This window comes from Sceloporus occidentalis, unplaced genomic scaffold (genome assembly GCF_023333645.1).
Source record: "Sceloporus occidentalis isolate IW3139 unplaced genomic scaffold, rSceOcc1.0.p SCAF_20, whole genome shotgun sequence".
Taxonomy (NCBI): Eukaryota; Metazoa; Chordata; class Lepidosauria; order Squamata; family Phrynosomatidae; genus Sceloporus; species Sceloporus occidentalis.
The window spans coordinates 6,508,579-6,522,332 of NW_028317000.1; the positions used below are offsets into that span (position 1 = coordinate 6,508,579).

General features: G+C 45.2%; 1 protein-coding gene across 1 annotated transcript; it reads left to right on the forward strand.

Moving 5' to 3' along the window:
• Nucleotides 1-12,293: 12,293 nt before the first annotated feature.
• LOC149301842 (uncharacterized) lies at nt 12,294-13,439 on the forward strand. The gene has a single exon (XM_089482725.1). The coding sequence runs from the start codon at nt 12,294-12,296 to the stop codon at nt 13,437-13,439; it is 1,146 nt and encodes a 381-aa protein (XP_089338851.1).
• Nucleotides 13,440-13,754: the final 315 nt, after the last annotated feature.

Below are 13,754 nucleotides of genomic sequence, written 5' to 3' on the forward strand. Positions count from 1 at the left end.
GGGCTTTTGGGGATGACTATACATGAAGCAGACTATAATTACCATGAGCCATTAGCGAGTATAACTCACTTACCTTGCTGAGTTGCCTTGCTACACTTGTCTCAATTACACTCCACCCTCCAGTAGCTGAATTAAATAGGACAGTTGTGGGTGTTTGAAGTAAGCGAGAGAGCTTAATGGATTTTGTATCATTCCTGTACAAAATTCACATTTTTCAATGTATCAATGTCCAGGCCATGTGTTAACTTTGCACAGAGGACTTCCCAGACTATGGAGAGTCTAGTCAGCCCAGGATTTTTGCAACCTGGCAAAGACATGCTTTCTAACCATTTTCAATTTTCCCCCCATCCTTCCATGGAGTACATTCCTCAGAACTACATCTGTTCCATGTGCGTTGAATCATAATTCCATTTTTGTCCAGTGTCCACATCAGTTTCTGATTTCTTTTAAAAAGAAAGGTATGGAAACGTTTGCGCTTATTTTTGTGTGCAACCTGCTCTAAGTTGCGTAATTGGGGGTAAGACTGAATGGTGCACCTCTGTTGGATCCTGCCGCTTCCACTAGAAATGGTGATCCACTCTTTCCCCTGAAGCCCCCATGCACCCTAATGCTTTCTCTAGAATTCTGGGAAATCATCTGAAGTTTGTTTTGGGTAGAGGGGAGGAAGAAATTCCCCAGGTGTTGTATGGAGAAGAACCCTACTGGTACTTGGCCATAAACCTGAATCAGAAGTTGAGTTCACTCCGGGAGCCACATGAAGCATTCTGGTCCTGAGGTTGCCCCCAAATCCTCCTGTCACTTCATTACGATGCTGGGCAGTTGTTCACATGCATGTCCCACTGTGCCAGATAGCACCACTGCTGATGACACAAGACACTTGCTCTGAGGTCAGAATGAGGCATTGATCACATGGCTGGGCACATCATTCTGACCTCAGAGTGAGTTATTTATGTCAATGGTGGTGGCACCACCCAGCATTATAAAGGAGGGCTCTGGATTTTCTGGGAAGGTTTGGAGTAAAAGATGGTATATTTTAAACCACTGTAAGTGTGGTTTGAGTGTTGGACTACAACTCTGGAGACCAGGGTTCAATGCCCACCCTGGCCATGAAACCCACTGGTTGACCTTGGGCAAGTCACATACTCTCGGCCTCAGGGGAAGGCAATAGCAAACCTCCTCACAACCAATCTTGCTGAGAAAACCCCATGATAGGTTCACCTTAGGGTTGCCATAAGTCGGCAATGACTTGAAGGCACACAACAAATTCACATACAGGCAAGCGGGGGTATACTTTGGGTTCAGTGCTGAACTGTCCATTATTGTCTGGACAGTTTGCACTGGAATTGGACCCTGTGACTTATGAACTGCTTGCCAGGATCGCAGGGGAAGGTCCTTTTATTTGGTCCATTTAGAGAACCCCCTAGTTTTAGTCCTACCCTGAGCAGACCCATTGAACAAATTGTTACGTAAGTTTCCAGATTATCCTTGATGGAATGAGTCTAATTTAATCGAGGCTAGTAATAGGGGATAAACCAGGGATGGGATTTATGGGTCCCTCCAGATACTGTTGTACTACATGCTCCAACCCCATTGGTTAGGGCTGCTGGGATTCCAGCAACATCTGGCATTCCCTAAAGATGCCAGCCACAGATGCTGTTGAAACATCAGGAATAAACTAGAACATGGCAACATAGCCCAGAAAACCCACAAACATCTATGGATGCCGGCCATGAAAGCCTTTAACTTAACATCTGGAAGGTCGGATAATCTCAGTATACAATTTCCTTTTAGTGTCGGTGACCAGTTAATTCCAGTTTGTTCAGTTTAATAAGTTCTTTTGTTTTTGTTTTAAGTTGAGGGCTACACCTCAGCATTCAGAAAACCATTCAGAGAAGGAAGACTGGTCTGCATATTTTTCTAGGGAGCGTACATCAGTACTCTTTAAAACTGAAAGCCACAATCTTGCATCATCGACATAACTGTGATGACAGAGCTTTCTCATCGTAGCTGCGTCTGATGATGCCATCCCATTGTCCACTTTTTCAGGTGGACAATGCTCCAACTGAATTTTTTTCTGAAGTGCTGGAGATGGGGAATCATAGAACCATAGAGTTTGGAAGAGACCTCAAGGGCCATCCAGGCCAACCTGATTCTGCCATGCAGGAAGACACAATCGAAGCACTCCTTGTGGCAGATGGCCATCAAACCTCTGCTTAAAAACCTCCAAAGAAGAAGACTCCACAACTCTCCAAGGCAGCGTCTTCCAATGTTGAGCAGCTCATACCATCAGGAAGTTCTTCCTAATGTTTAGGTGGAATCCCTTTGGGCAATGATCACTGTAGTAGCTGGAAGGACCTCCTCAGGGTCCGACCACAATTGCTTGTCTGAATTCACCCCATGATTGGGAGAACAATTCAGACACAGCATTGCTCAGCTCCCCAATTTCCGGCAGAAATGTTTCGGTCATGATGCTCCCAGACAACATAGGTATTTTCGAGGGTCACGTTCAGTGGTTCAAGGCTGAAAAGATGAATCCCTAGCAGTTGCAAGGTGGTAATTTGAGGTTATGATCTCATTAAGAGCAAAACATGTTATCATCTGCCATCCATATGAAATCCTGCACCCGGTTCAAAACGTATTGTTATATCAATCACGTTTGCAATACCAAGAGCGGCTGTACCCAAAAGCAATGTCCCGAAGCACAATACGAAGGAACAATCACATCCCAGGTGTACATCTCAAGAAAACAACAACTGAATATTGCACGAACAATCCCTCAGATGTGGCTGGCAAAATATGAGGCCGGCCCAGGGAGGTGCTGGGAACAGATTTCATCCAGGGGTTTCTTCTGAATTAGGCAATACAGAAGCTTACATAGGAAGGAAAGCACTCCTCAGCAGAAATCTTCTCCCAACCATTGCCCTGTAAGAAGGAGACCCAACGCAACACAGTCCAAGAATTTGGTTTGTGGTTGCGTTCATTATGAAGCCAATGGGTTGACACGCTCAACTGCTTTGGCCTATAAAATATCCTAACACATGTCATATATGAGGTCCAAAAATAAAAGCAGGCAGTTGCAAGTCGGTCTCTTGGCAATTATAGCAAATTCGAGCGTGTGCAGCAAATTTTGGTTAGGATCTAATTAAGACCTTGGTGTTCAAAGGCTGTCTCATCCCCTTAAGGCTAAGTAACCTTTATAAAACCAGCTACAACTGTAAACCGACTTCTTTTCAGTTCAGCTGCTGAGAGAAGCAGGTAAGTCCAACTTGACGGAGGCTACTTAGAATTATGGATAGGCGGCTTTAATGATAGTTTCTACTGAGGCCATTTCTTTAACCATACTACTACTACTCCCTTCAAAAAAACCACATGCACAAGAAAGCCATCTCAGATTACTAATTTTGAAATGTATTAAATTTTATTGGAGTCAGTCAGCCTGGAATAAAAATATTTATCTCAGGGTGAGTCTGCGGCATAGAAACTATGCCATTTGACCTCAGTTTAGGTGGTGGAGCTCCATCTGATGGGACCCTGGGATCTGGACTTTTACAAGATCTTTAGCCTTCTCTGCCAAAGTGTCCTACAAATCCCAGGATGTGGCAGGATGGAGCCATGATGATTAATGTGGGGGCAAACTGGATAATTGTAGATGCACCCTATTTCATACTTAAAGGAGTGGAGAACCTTGGGCAGTAGAGAAGTGTTTTGAGATGGAGATGTTGAAGTTTCATGGTGGTGGGAGGGATGAGAAGTAAATTAGAAACAAGTACAAAATAGACATAAATGTGTTTCAAGAAACACATATGTGTCCATTTTTTATTACTCTTTGTGTTGAGTACATTTTTACTATATGTTAAGAAACTTTGTTGAGAAGAATCCTGGGCTGATTAAAATCTTCACAGTTTGAGACTTATTCTGTGCAAAATTTGTACATGGTTGTTTTGTGCATTTGTCCTGTTTTATGATTTCTGGTCAAAAATGCTTTCTCCTGCATAGAAAATATTGTTTGCGCACAAGTAACATGTGCAAATATTGTACAGAATAGGTCTTGAACTGCAAATAGTCTTTGAAGAAAGCAGTTTTTGGAGACTTTCTTGCAGAAAGAAGAAAATTGGTAAAATTACTCCTTACTTAGATCCTCCAAGGAGAAAATCAGTGAAGATCTCCATCCCTTGAGGATGGCTGGTCACTATGTATTTTTGGATTGACCTCAACTTATGATGACTCTACAGATGTGAGAAATATAGCTCATAGTATTTTTGAGCCCAAATGAACTCACTGTTGGGTTGTTCATCTCTAGAGGGACCCCCAGGCAGACAACTTTCTTTAACTATGGTGCGTTACAGACCGCCTAAAAGTGGCGGTTTGCCGGCAGCGCCGGTTGCTGCGTCTGGGAACCGCAGCGGCCAAACCACACAATTCCCGGGCACAGCCGAAAAGAAGCGCCAAAATGGCGCTTCTTTTTGCACCCCAGAAGTGGCGCCACGAGGCGCTAGTCACACACTCGCAGCGTCACTTCTGGGTTGCAACGGCCGGACACTACGCATCCGCGATGTCAAGATGGCAACCCCCGTGTGGCCGGGCACCGCCATTTTGTACGGACCCAGTCCGTACTAGGGTTGAGTTTCTAACCCTAGCACGCCCCTTCTTAACCCTAACATGTACTTTCGGAGCGTGTGTAACATGCTTATGTTACTTTGATTCAGTTGTGTGTACATGTGTCTGTGTTTTCCATTAGAGAAAGTGTGTACAGTCAGCCCTCCACATTTGCAGCTTTGACTTTGGCGGATTCGATTATTCACAGATTCGATTAATACGTTCTCTCTAGGAATATCTAGGTCCTCAAGCGCAACTCTATGGACAATTTTCACCAGACGTTGTATTGGGGGACCTAGAGATTGCCAGAGCAAACACTTATTTATTCATTTGTATGTCCTCCAGTACAATTCAGTGGTTAACTTTCATCAGATGTTGGACACGGAGTTGAGCTGGAGGACCTAGAAATTTCTAGAGGTGATCTTTCAGGTAAAAAAACAGGGTTTTCTATTTGAGGTTCTCCCACTTTCACAGGGGTCCTGTGTCCCTAAACCCAGAGAATGTGGAGGGCCTACTGTAATTCTTATATTAGTCTGGGGTAATGTCTGCACAAGCCAGAATACTCTGAGAGCATCTTGGAGTATTCTGACCCTGGAGCCGCTCCAATACCCCCAATTACCTGTGGCCCTCTGTTGCAATGCCAGGTAGTTGTTGACATACACATCATGCTGTGCCACCCAGAGTGCCCATTGCCACTGCAGGTCACTCACTCTGAGATTATAATGAGATGCCTAGCATCGATCACACAGGTGGGCATTTTGTTCTGACTTCAGACTAACCGACTCACCACGTTTGTAGCTGTGCTGGGCAGCATAGTGAGATGTATGTGTGAACAGCCGCCTGGCATTGCATTGCATTGGAAGGCTCTGCACCTTCTTGGAAGATCCAGAGAACTTAACAATGTTTATACCATGCTGGTTGACTCTCTGAGATGATGCAAGAGAAGAGTTGGCAAAACCCAACTCAGTATGTTGCTGTTCTGTGCCTTTGTGTTGTTTCTGATTTATGGCCACCTTGAGGCTTATCATGGGGTTTTTTGAGGTGAGAGTATGTGACTCGCCGAAGGTCACCCAGTGGGTTTCCATGGCTGAGCGGAGAACCGAACCTTGGTTTTCAAACGTGTAGGCCAACGCTCAAACCCACTACACAACACTGGGTCTCAAGTTCTTTTAAAGGTTTTATAACCCAGGTTTGGGGCTGAACTGGCTGGACATCTTTGCACCAGAACTGGAGATTGGGTCCTGCATTGTCAGGACTCCAAGTTGACCAAAGTTGAACATGAGTCAACAGTGCGATGCAGCAACTAACAAGGCCAATGCAATTTTAGGCTGCAACAATAGAAGTATAGTATCAAGATGAAGGGAAGTAATAGTGCCACTCTATTCTGCTTTGGTCAGGCTCCACCTGGAATATTGTGTCCAGTTCTGGGCGCCACAATTCAAAAAGGGTGTGGAGAAACTGGAGCCATGTGTCCAAAGGAGGGCGACTAAAATGGTGAAGGGTCTGGAAACCATGAAGCCCTATGAGGAACGACTTAGGCAGCTGGGGATGTTTAGCCTGGAGAAGAGAAGGTTAAGGGGTGATACGATAGCCCTGTTTAAATACTTGAAGGGGTGTCATATTGAGGAGGAAGCAAGCTTGTTTTCTGCTGCTCCAGAGAACAGGACATGGAGCAATGGATGCAAGTTCCAGGAAAAGAGATTCCACCTCAACATGAGGAGGAATTTCCTGACAGTAAGGGCTGTTCGACAGTGGAACACACTCCTTCCTCAGAGTGTAGTGGAGTCTCCTTCCTTGGACGTCTTTAAGCAGAGGCTGGATGGCCATCTGTCGGAGATGCTTTGACTAAGAGTTCCTGCATGGCAGGGGGTTGGAGTGGAGGATTCTATGATTCCTTGCCATGGAAATGGGATGGCATCAAGTATATGGGAAGGGGTTTAAAGAAGTCTTAAGAAGTAGTTTCTATCAAGGTGGGTATGCCCATTGTCTTATACCTGCCTCCCCAACAGATGTATTGGAAAGTAGCTCCCATCATCCCCTGTGAGCAGAGTAATGTGTTGGTCGACACCCAGCATAATCTCCTACCACCATGACCAGTATCTTGTTGACTGAGGATAATGGGAGCTGCCATCCAACATATGCAGTTTGGCACCACTTTAAGTGTCGTGGCTCAATGCTACGGAAGTCTGGGATCTGCAGTTCTGTGAGACATTTAACCTTCTTTGTCAGAGAGTTCTGGTGCCAAAACAAACTACAATCCCCAGGATTCCATCAGATGGAGCCATGACAGTTAAAGCGGTATCAAACGGCTTTAATTCTGCAGTACAGATTGTCCTACTCTGGGTAGTCTGGAGTGATTGAAGAGCACAAGAAGAGCCTTATGGGGGGCACATGAGTTTGCAGGGTTTACCGATGCCTATCTCTGCCCTATACCAAGGCAGACGCCAACAAGAACGGCAGGTCTGTCCCGAATTCAGGAGTCATTCCATCCCTGACTCCTCCGGACAAACCAGTTTCCCCACTACCACCACAAGACATGTAATAGAAACCAAGGCAGCATTACCCACAATCTGCCCCAACTAGTTTTGTTTAAATGCCACCATTAAAATAAAAGAAGACAAGTTCTGGAATGCCATCCCCACCCTGTTCTCTGTGCTATAATTTCACTAAGATGCTTGGCAAATTGCCAGAGCGTCTCTGACAAAGCAACATCCGCTTCAATAGAACAAGTGCTCCAATATTAGTCAACGATGTTCTTTTTTCCCTCCTTTCATCTCTTCCCTCTCTCTTTCTCTCTCTTTCCCTCTATCTTTCCACCCCTGTAAAATAGTCCACCAAATGTCTCTGACCACTGAAAACATTAAGAGACTACTTTGTAGAAGGGTTTTGCTTTTCTTTTTTAGAATCGGAGCTCTGCCCTAAAATATATGCAACAAAATCCAACATCCACAAAGCAGCGATACATTCATTCAGCCAACTCCACAGAATAAAACACATCATGCAAGCCTTTAAAGTTTCACAGCCTTCTTTATCAGGCAAAGGTGTTAAAAATCACAAAGGAGGAAAGCAAAAGATGATCGTAGAGTCACCCGCTCGTGAAGCTTAATGTTTTGGAGTTGGCTAAATAAAGGTATCGCTGTCTTGTGGATGTTGTACAGTGGACCCTTGGTATCCGCCGGGTTTTGGGCCCAGGCTCCCCTGTGAATATCAAAGTCCATGGATACCCAAGTCCCACGAAATACGATGGCATAGCAAAATGGTGTCCCTGATACACTATTTTCAAATTGATATATTTTAAAATATTTGCAAGCTGTGGATGCTTGAATCCACGGATAAAAAAAAATCTATGGATGCAGAGGGCTGACCCAAGATTTCATAGGATCATAAATTTGGAAGAGACCTCAAAGGCCATCCAGTCCAACACTTTTCTGCCACGTAGGAAATCAAAACCAAAGCACTCTTGAAAGTGGTCATCTAGCCTCTGTTTAAAACCCTGCAAAGAATTTGACTGTCACGTATCGAAGGGTTTTGCCTTGGCCTTCCTCTGAGGCTGAAAGAGTCTGGTAGTCCAAGTGGATTTTCATGGTCAAGTGGGAATTTGAACCCTGGTCTCCAGAGTTTTAGTCCAACTCTCTAACCAGTGCACCACACTAGCAGAACGTGGAGATATTTTTCCTCCTCCTCGTGATCATGCGTGGGCATCTTCGGTTTTGATTTCCACCTTTCCCTGCAGCGTACGATGACTCAGATACATGACCTACACCCATGAAGCTGCTTCTTCAAACTGTAGCACTCTCTTTTGAATAAGTGTACCTTTGCAGTGTTTGCCCTTTCTCTCTTTTTCCAGTGACAATTAGAATCTGGTAGGATTCAGAAGATAGATTCCGTTCAGTATTGAAGGACTTGCAAGGGAAAGAGAATCTCAGGTCCCATACAGACAGGCCAAAATAAAGCTGATTTGGATCACTTTGGAGGTATGCTGTTTAAATGATGCATGCTTCCTAAGAGTGCAGAAGCCATGCCAAAGCCACTATCCAGTCCTATGGACTGAAGCACAGTTTTGACGCACCTTCCGGACCCTTAGTATGCATGCATCATTTAAACAGCATACCTCCAAAGTGACCCGAAGCAGCTTTATTTTGGCCTGTTTGTATGAGGCCTCTGTTTCTTTCTTCTCTTGAACTTTCTCCTTCATTGTGGGGAACCTCACAAATGATCCCTCCCTTGATTCCTACGATGGGGTTTTTCTGCTCTTCACACATGCTCCCTTCCTCTACTCTGAAGTCCTATAGACTTTATTATGCTTGGGGCTTTTTTACATGGGGGAATGCATCACCATCCCGAAAGAAGAAGAAAGTGGGGCCAATGCGAAAACGCACACAATTACACACTAGCTCATCACACGCAATGCAGAATACAGCACCCATTCGAAAGAGAGATCAGTGCCAATGCAAATGAATTCATCAGATCCGTACATACCCATCGGCTTCTTACTTGAGAATTAGCATGTTTGCGCATATGTGGGGAGGATAGGATCGCATCTAGATTTTACAGTTCCAGACCAAGGGGAGTGATAAGTAGATAGAAATAAGGTGGAGGCACAAGGCATGCTTAGGCTCCACATTTTTACATTACCCCCTTTTCTAATGCGCCTCAAAACGGTTGCTTTCATCTCTGCAGGGAGTACAGGAAGGAAATTGGCAACAAAGGAAAAGGCAAGAAAGAATCATGGGAACTGTAGTTTGCTTGTAACGCAGGCAATCCCAAGGTCAAACTGGAGTCGCATTTCATACCACTGCAAATTCTAATTGACTACAAATTCAGAATGCAAAAGGATTTACAAATTGGATAGTTTTCCAAATGCAGCTATTTTGGGGATGACTTGTGATTGCATTGGGATTGACTTTGGGTTGCCTCTGACATCATTTGATATTCTCTTTCGAAATAACGTGAAATCCCATGGATGACCCTGGATTGGCATTCAGTTAACCTTCCAGTTTTCATCTTGTGAAATAGTCCTTAGTGATACGTATCTCCACCAGATGATAACTGTACACTTTATAAATAACCAATGCCAGTTGTACCCTTGCTTTCCCTCTCTTTTCTGCTTTTCCACAAGTGATCATCCAATAGAAAAGAGACAGTAGGGTGTCATGTATGAGTGTTGGACTAAGTCTAAGGGAGTTCAAGGTTTGAATCACCACTTGGGCATGGAGACCCACTTGGGCACATCACCCTCTCTTTCCCTTAGAGCAAGGCAATGGCAAACCTCCTCTAATAATAATCCATGAGAACCTCTTCTTAGGGATGCCATAATTTAGATTCCAAGAGGGGGGCCATGCGCTAGACCCATTTAACCCACGTCTTTTTGATGCTGATGTTTTCCACATCTTTTTCGATAAACCGATTCAGTGCAAGTGTGAACCAGATGCGGATCGGAATCGATTTAAATTTTCCCTTCTTCCAGCTGGAGTGGGTCCATTTTGAATCAATTCATGCATGAATGTGAACCAAAAGTGGATTATTTTAGAGGGGAAAATGCGATTGGGGCAAATGTAGTGGGAACCATGCTCCACTGTTGAATTGATCCATTGATTCAGATCACACACCGATTTATCTGTAAGTGGGAATGAGTCCCACAAATGCTTATTCTCTCCCTTTGGATGCTGCCACACCGCAGCAGTAAAGCAGTCAGACATCACTTCAACTTCCACAGCTCAATGCTATGGAATTCTGGGATTGGTAGTGTTGTGGGCATGCCAGAGTTCCCTGACAGGGAAGGCTAAATGGCTCGCAAAGCTACAAATCCAAGAATCCCAATGCATCGAGCCATGGAAGCAGTGTCACGCTGCATCATTCCCAGTTCCTTGTTTGCAAACACTCATTCTGGGATGAGGATGACTCCCCTCTCCAAACCAGTCTAGCATCATGTCTCCTTCCATGCAGTGCCCCTGAGCAAATCCTCAGCTTTCGAGAGTTGCTGCTGGAGTTCCTAATTAGCAATGCTGAGAGGAAGGAATTAAACAAAAAAGGGAGTGCCTGAGTCCTCTTGCAAGCTATAAAGCTGGGGAAATAGCTCTACACTCTGGACGAGTGGCGTGAGGTTTCTTAGTGACAAGCCAGGAAAAAGCAGGTATGTAGCTGAGTTAACATTCAGAAAAGGAAAACAAAAGGTTCTTGCTAATCTGGATTGGGAAAAAAGAAAAGGGAAGTGGAACAGGTTAGAAAAGGGAGGAGAAAGTGTGACCAGGAAGACAGGCATGGGATGGGTGGCACTTTCGGAAACAAAGGGTGGTCAGGGCTGGAACTCACCTGCTCAGGAATGGGTTGTTCTGGAATTTCTGTGGGTCGTGCTATGGAAAATTAAAGATCGTGAAAAGAAGTAGGCCATACAATGCCTGTGGGAGGTGTAAAGAAGCCAAACCAGTAATTAAGAATGGCATCAAGAACTGAAAGGGATGGGACCAGTTTGGACCAGTGGAAACAAGTGGGTCATTTGTGACTGAAAGCAATTGGCATTTTTGCAAAGGCAGTTGGATAAAATGGGCCAAGAGTACTGGTCACATTTGTTGGTGCCTGCACTATTATTGCTATTATTTGATTGATTTATATCCCACCTTTGGGATTTGATTTATTTGTATCTCACCTCCTAGTATAGGGACTCAAGGATAAAAATATTACACCTTTTCTGGACTCTTCCATGAGCATTTTAGAATTAGGGGTATGCAGAGAGATCTCGTACCACCTTTGAGACTAACTAAAGAAAGAAGTTGTTGGTGTAAGCTTTCGTAGACTTCAGTCAACTTCCCCAGATGCATTTGGACGTGTATCTGAGAAAGTAGACTTAAGCAGTGGTTCTCACCCTTCCCAATGCTGCGGCCCACAGGTTGAGAACCACAAAGGAGTTGCAACCCACAGGTTGAGAACTGCTGCACTAGAATATTATAGATTATTGCGCCAACCCTGTGAAAGGGTCGTTCGACCACCAAAGGGGTTGCAACCCACAGGTTGAGAACCACTGTCCTACAGATTAACATGGCTATATCTTTGAATTCTACCACTTAAAATTATGTGGTTACATATCATAGTGGCAGCTACACTTAGGGGGGATCTACACTGTCCAGAATACCCCAGGTTGTGCCCGGAGTATTCTGGCCCCCAAGGTGTCCTGAATTCCCCCATTACCTCTGCATACTAGAGCGATGCTGGATGGCTTATACAGCATTTCATGGTGCCACTGGGCATTACCACTGTTGGAATGAGCTGCTTTCTCTGAGGTCAAGAACAAGACGTTGCTGGGTGTCTCAACCCATGCCAGCAGTGGTGGTGCCCACTAGCACAGTGGGACACTGTGTAAGCAGACACCTGCGTTTCTCCAGAGTGCTCTAGATTTTCCTGAAAAATCCAGAGCAAAAGGTAAATCTTGTTAATATTTAAGACAGGGATGGCCCAGATTCAATGCAGAACTGGCCTCAGTTCATGAAGACAGTCTGCAGTTGAGTTGAGGCTTGGGCTACGGGAGGAACTGGCTCATTTGGTCTATGTAGACATGCCCCCTATGTAGATGACATTTCAATGAATTTGGAAGATCTTGGGCAAGATCATGGTAGGGGGAATCAATCTCCATAGCTAAATGTAATTCTGATTCTTTTTGATTTATCCCATTTTCCTCCCAGGCTGACCCTCATCCCGTCAAAATGTCTGGCACGGCTGTGAAATGTGTGACGGAACCATGTGTCTCCAAATGCCCAGATTCCAAAATGCTGATATACCCCCCGCCCATCGTTGTCACCATGCCAGGAATTTCTCTCACCACGAACCCTGGTAAGTGTCTGGTGGAAACCAAGACCTCGTGTCTCACCAATGGCTCTGAGCTGTGCGGCGACGGATGCTCCACGGCAATCGCCACCAAGTCGTCAGGCCTACGCGCCATTTCTGGCGGAGACACCCCATGTTGCACAGCCACCTGTTCAGACTCACAACTCGTGATCTATCCCCCACCTGTCTGCATTTTAATGCCAGGGCCAGAGCTCACCAGCCATCCCAACGAATGCCTCATAGAGACCTCAACCCCCTGTGAGCCCAGTGGTTCCCATCCACTTGCCATTCAACGCTCCACATCTGTTTCTGACTGCTCCCTTGCCCCGCAGGGCATGTATCGCTCCACCTCAGTCCCATGTGGGCTTAACAGTGATGTCCAGTGTGTGGTACAAGGAGAGAGTACCAAGGTGGTAGTATACCCACCAGAGATTGAAATCAGCATTCAGAGCCCTATTGTTCAAGTTCTGGCGGAGGAGTGTGTGGTGGAGATCTACAACCAGTGTGAAGGAACCGAAGCCATCACAAGTGGGGAACGATGTGCCATCACCAGTGGTGAGGAAGATGGCGGTGAAGTCAAAATCCTATCAGCCCGCGCAAAGGACTGCGCTACAGTCCGTGGGCTGTTGGGTCCTTCTTCATGCATCTCTGAGGGACGAGAGATGAAGTTTGTAGTGACGCCACCTCCTGTAGAGATAGACTTGCCTGCACCACTTCTTAAAGTTTTCCCCGAAACCTGCAAAGTGGAAGTGCTGGAACCATGCGCCCAGGATCCCCCGGCCTTGGAAAGCAATAAGACCCATGCACTGTGCAGCAAGGAGATGACAACGTCAACAGCCCTTGCCACCATGGGCAGCTCTTTGTATCCCATGAAATGTCCTATGCCTAACATCAGAAGGCCTTCCCGGCCCTGGGCTGAAATATATGGCAAGTCTATAACACCAAGAAGCATCATGAATGAGCCGCCCCGTTTCTCAAAATTTCACAATGGCTTCAACTCTCTGAGCCACCGGTCATCATACTAACTTCCAGAGAAGATGGGACACCAGAGATGGTCGGAATAAGAATATGGCAGCCATGAATTAATTGATAGGAATGAACCTTTGTTTTTAACTCCTTCTAGGTACTTGGACATTGGGGGAAAACAACAACAGCAGCAACAACAACAAAAACAGAGCTATTTTTCAGTGCTGTGGAACTCAAAACCTAAGATATGTGCATCCTCTAATACCCGCTTGAGTTGAACTGGGATAAAAGCACACCTAGTTAAGATCCTAGTCCTAAATCCAATTGCAAATCTGTTTGGTTTTATTTTGCAAGTCACCTTGGGTCCCTTTCTG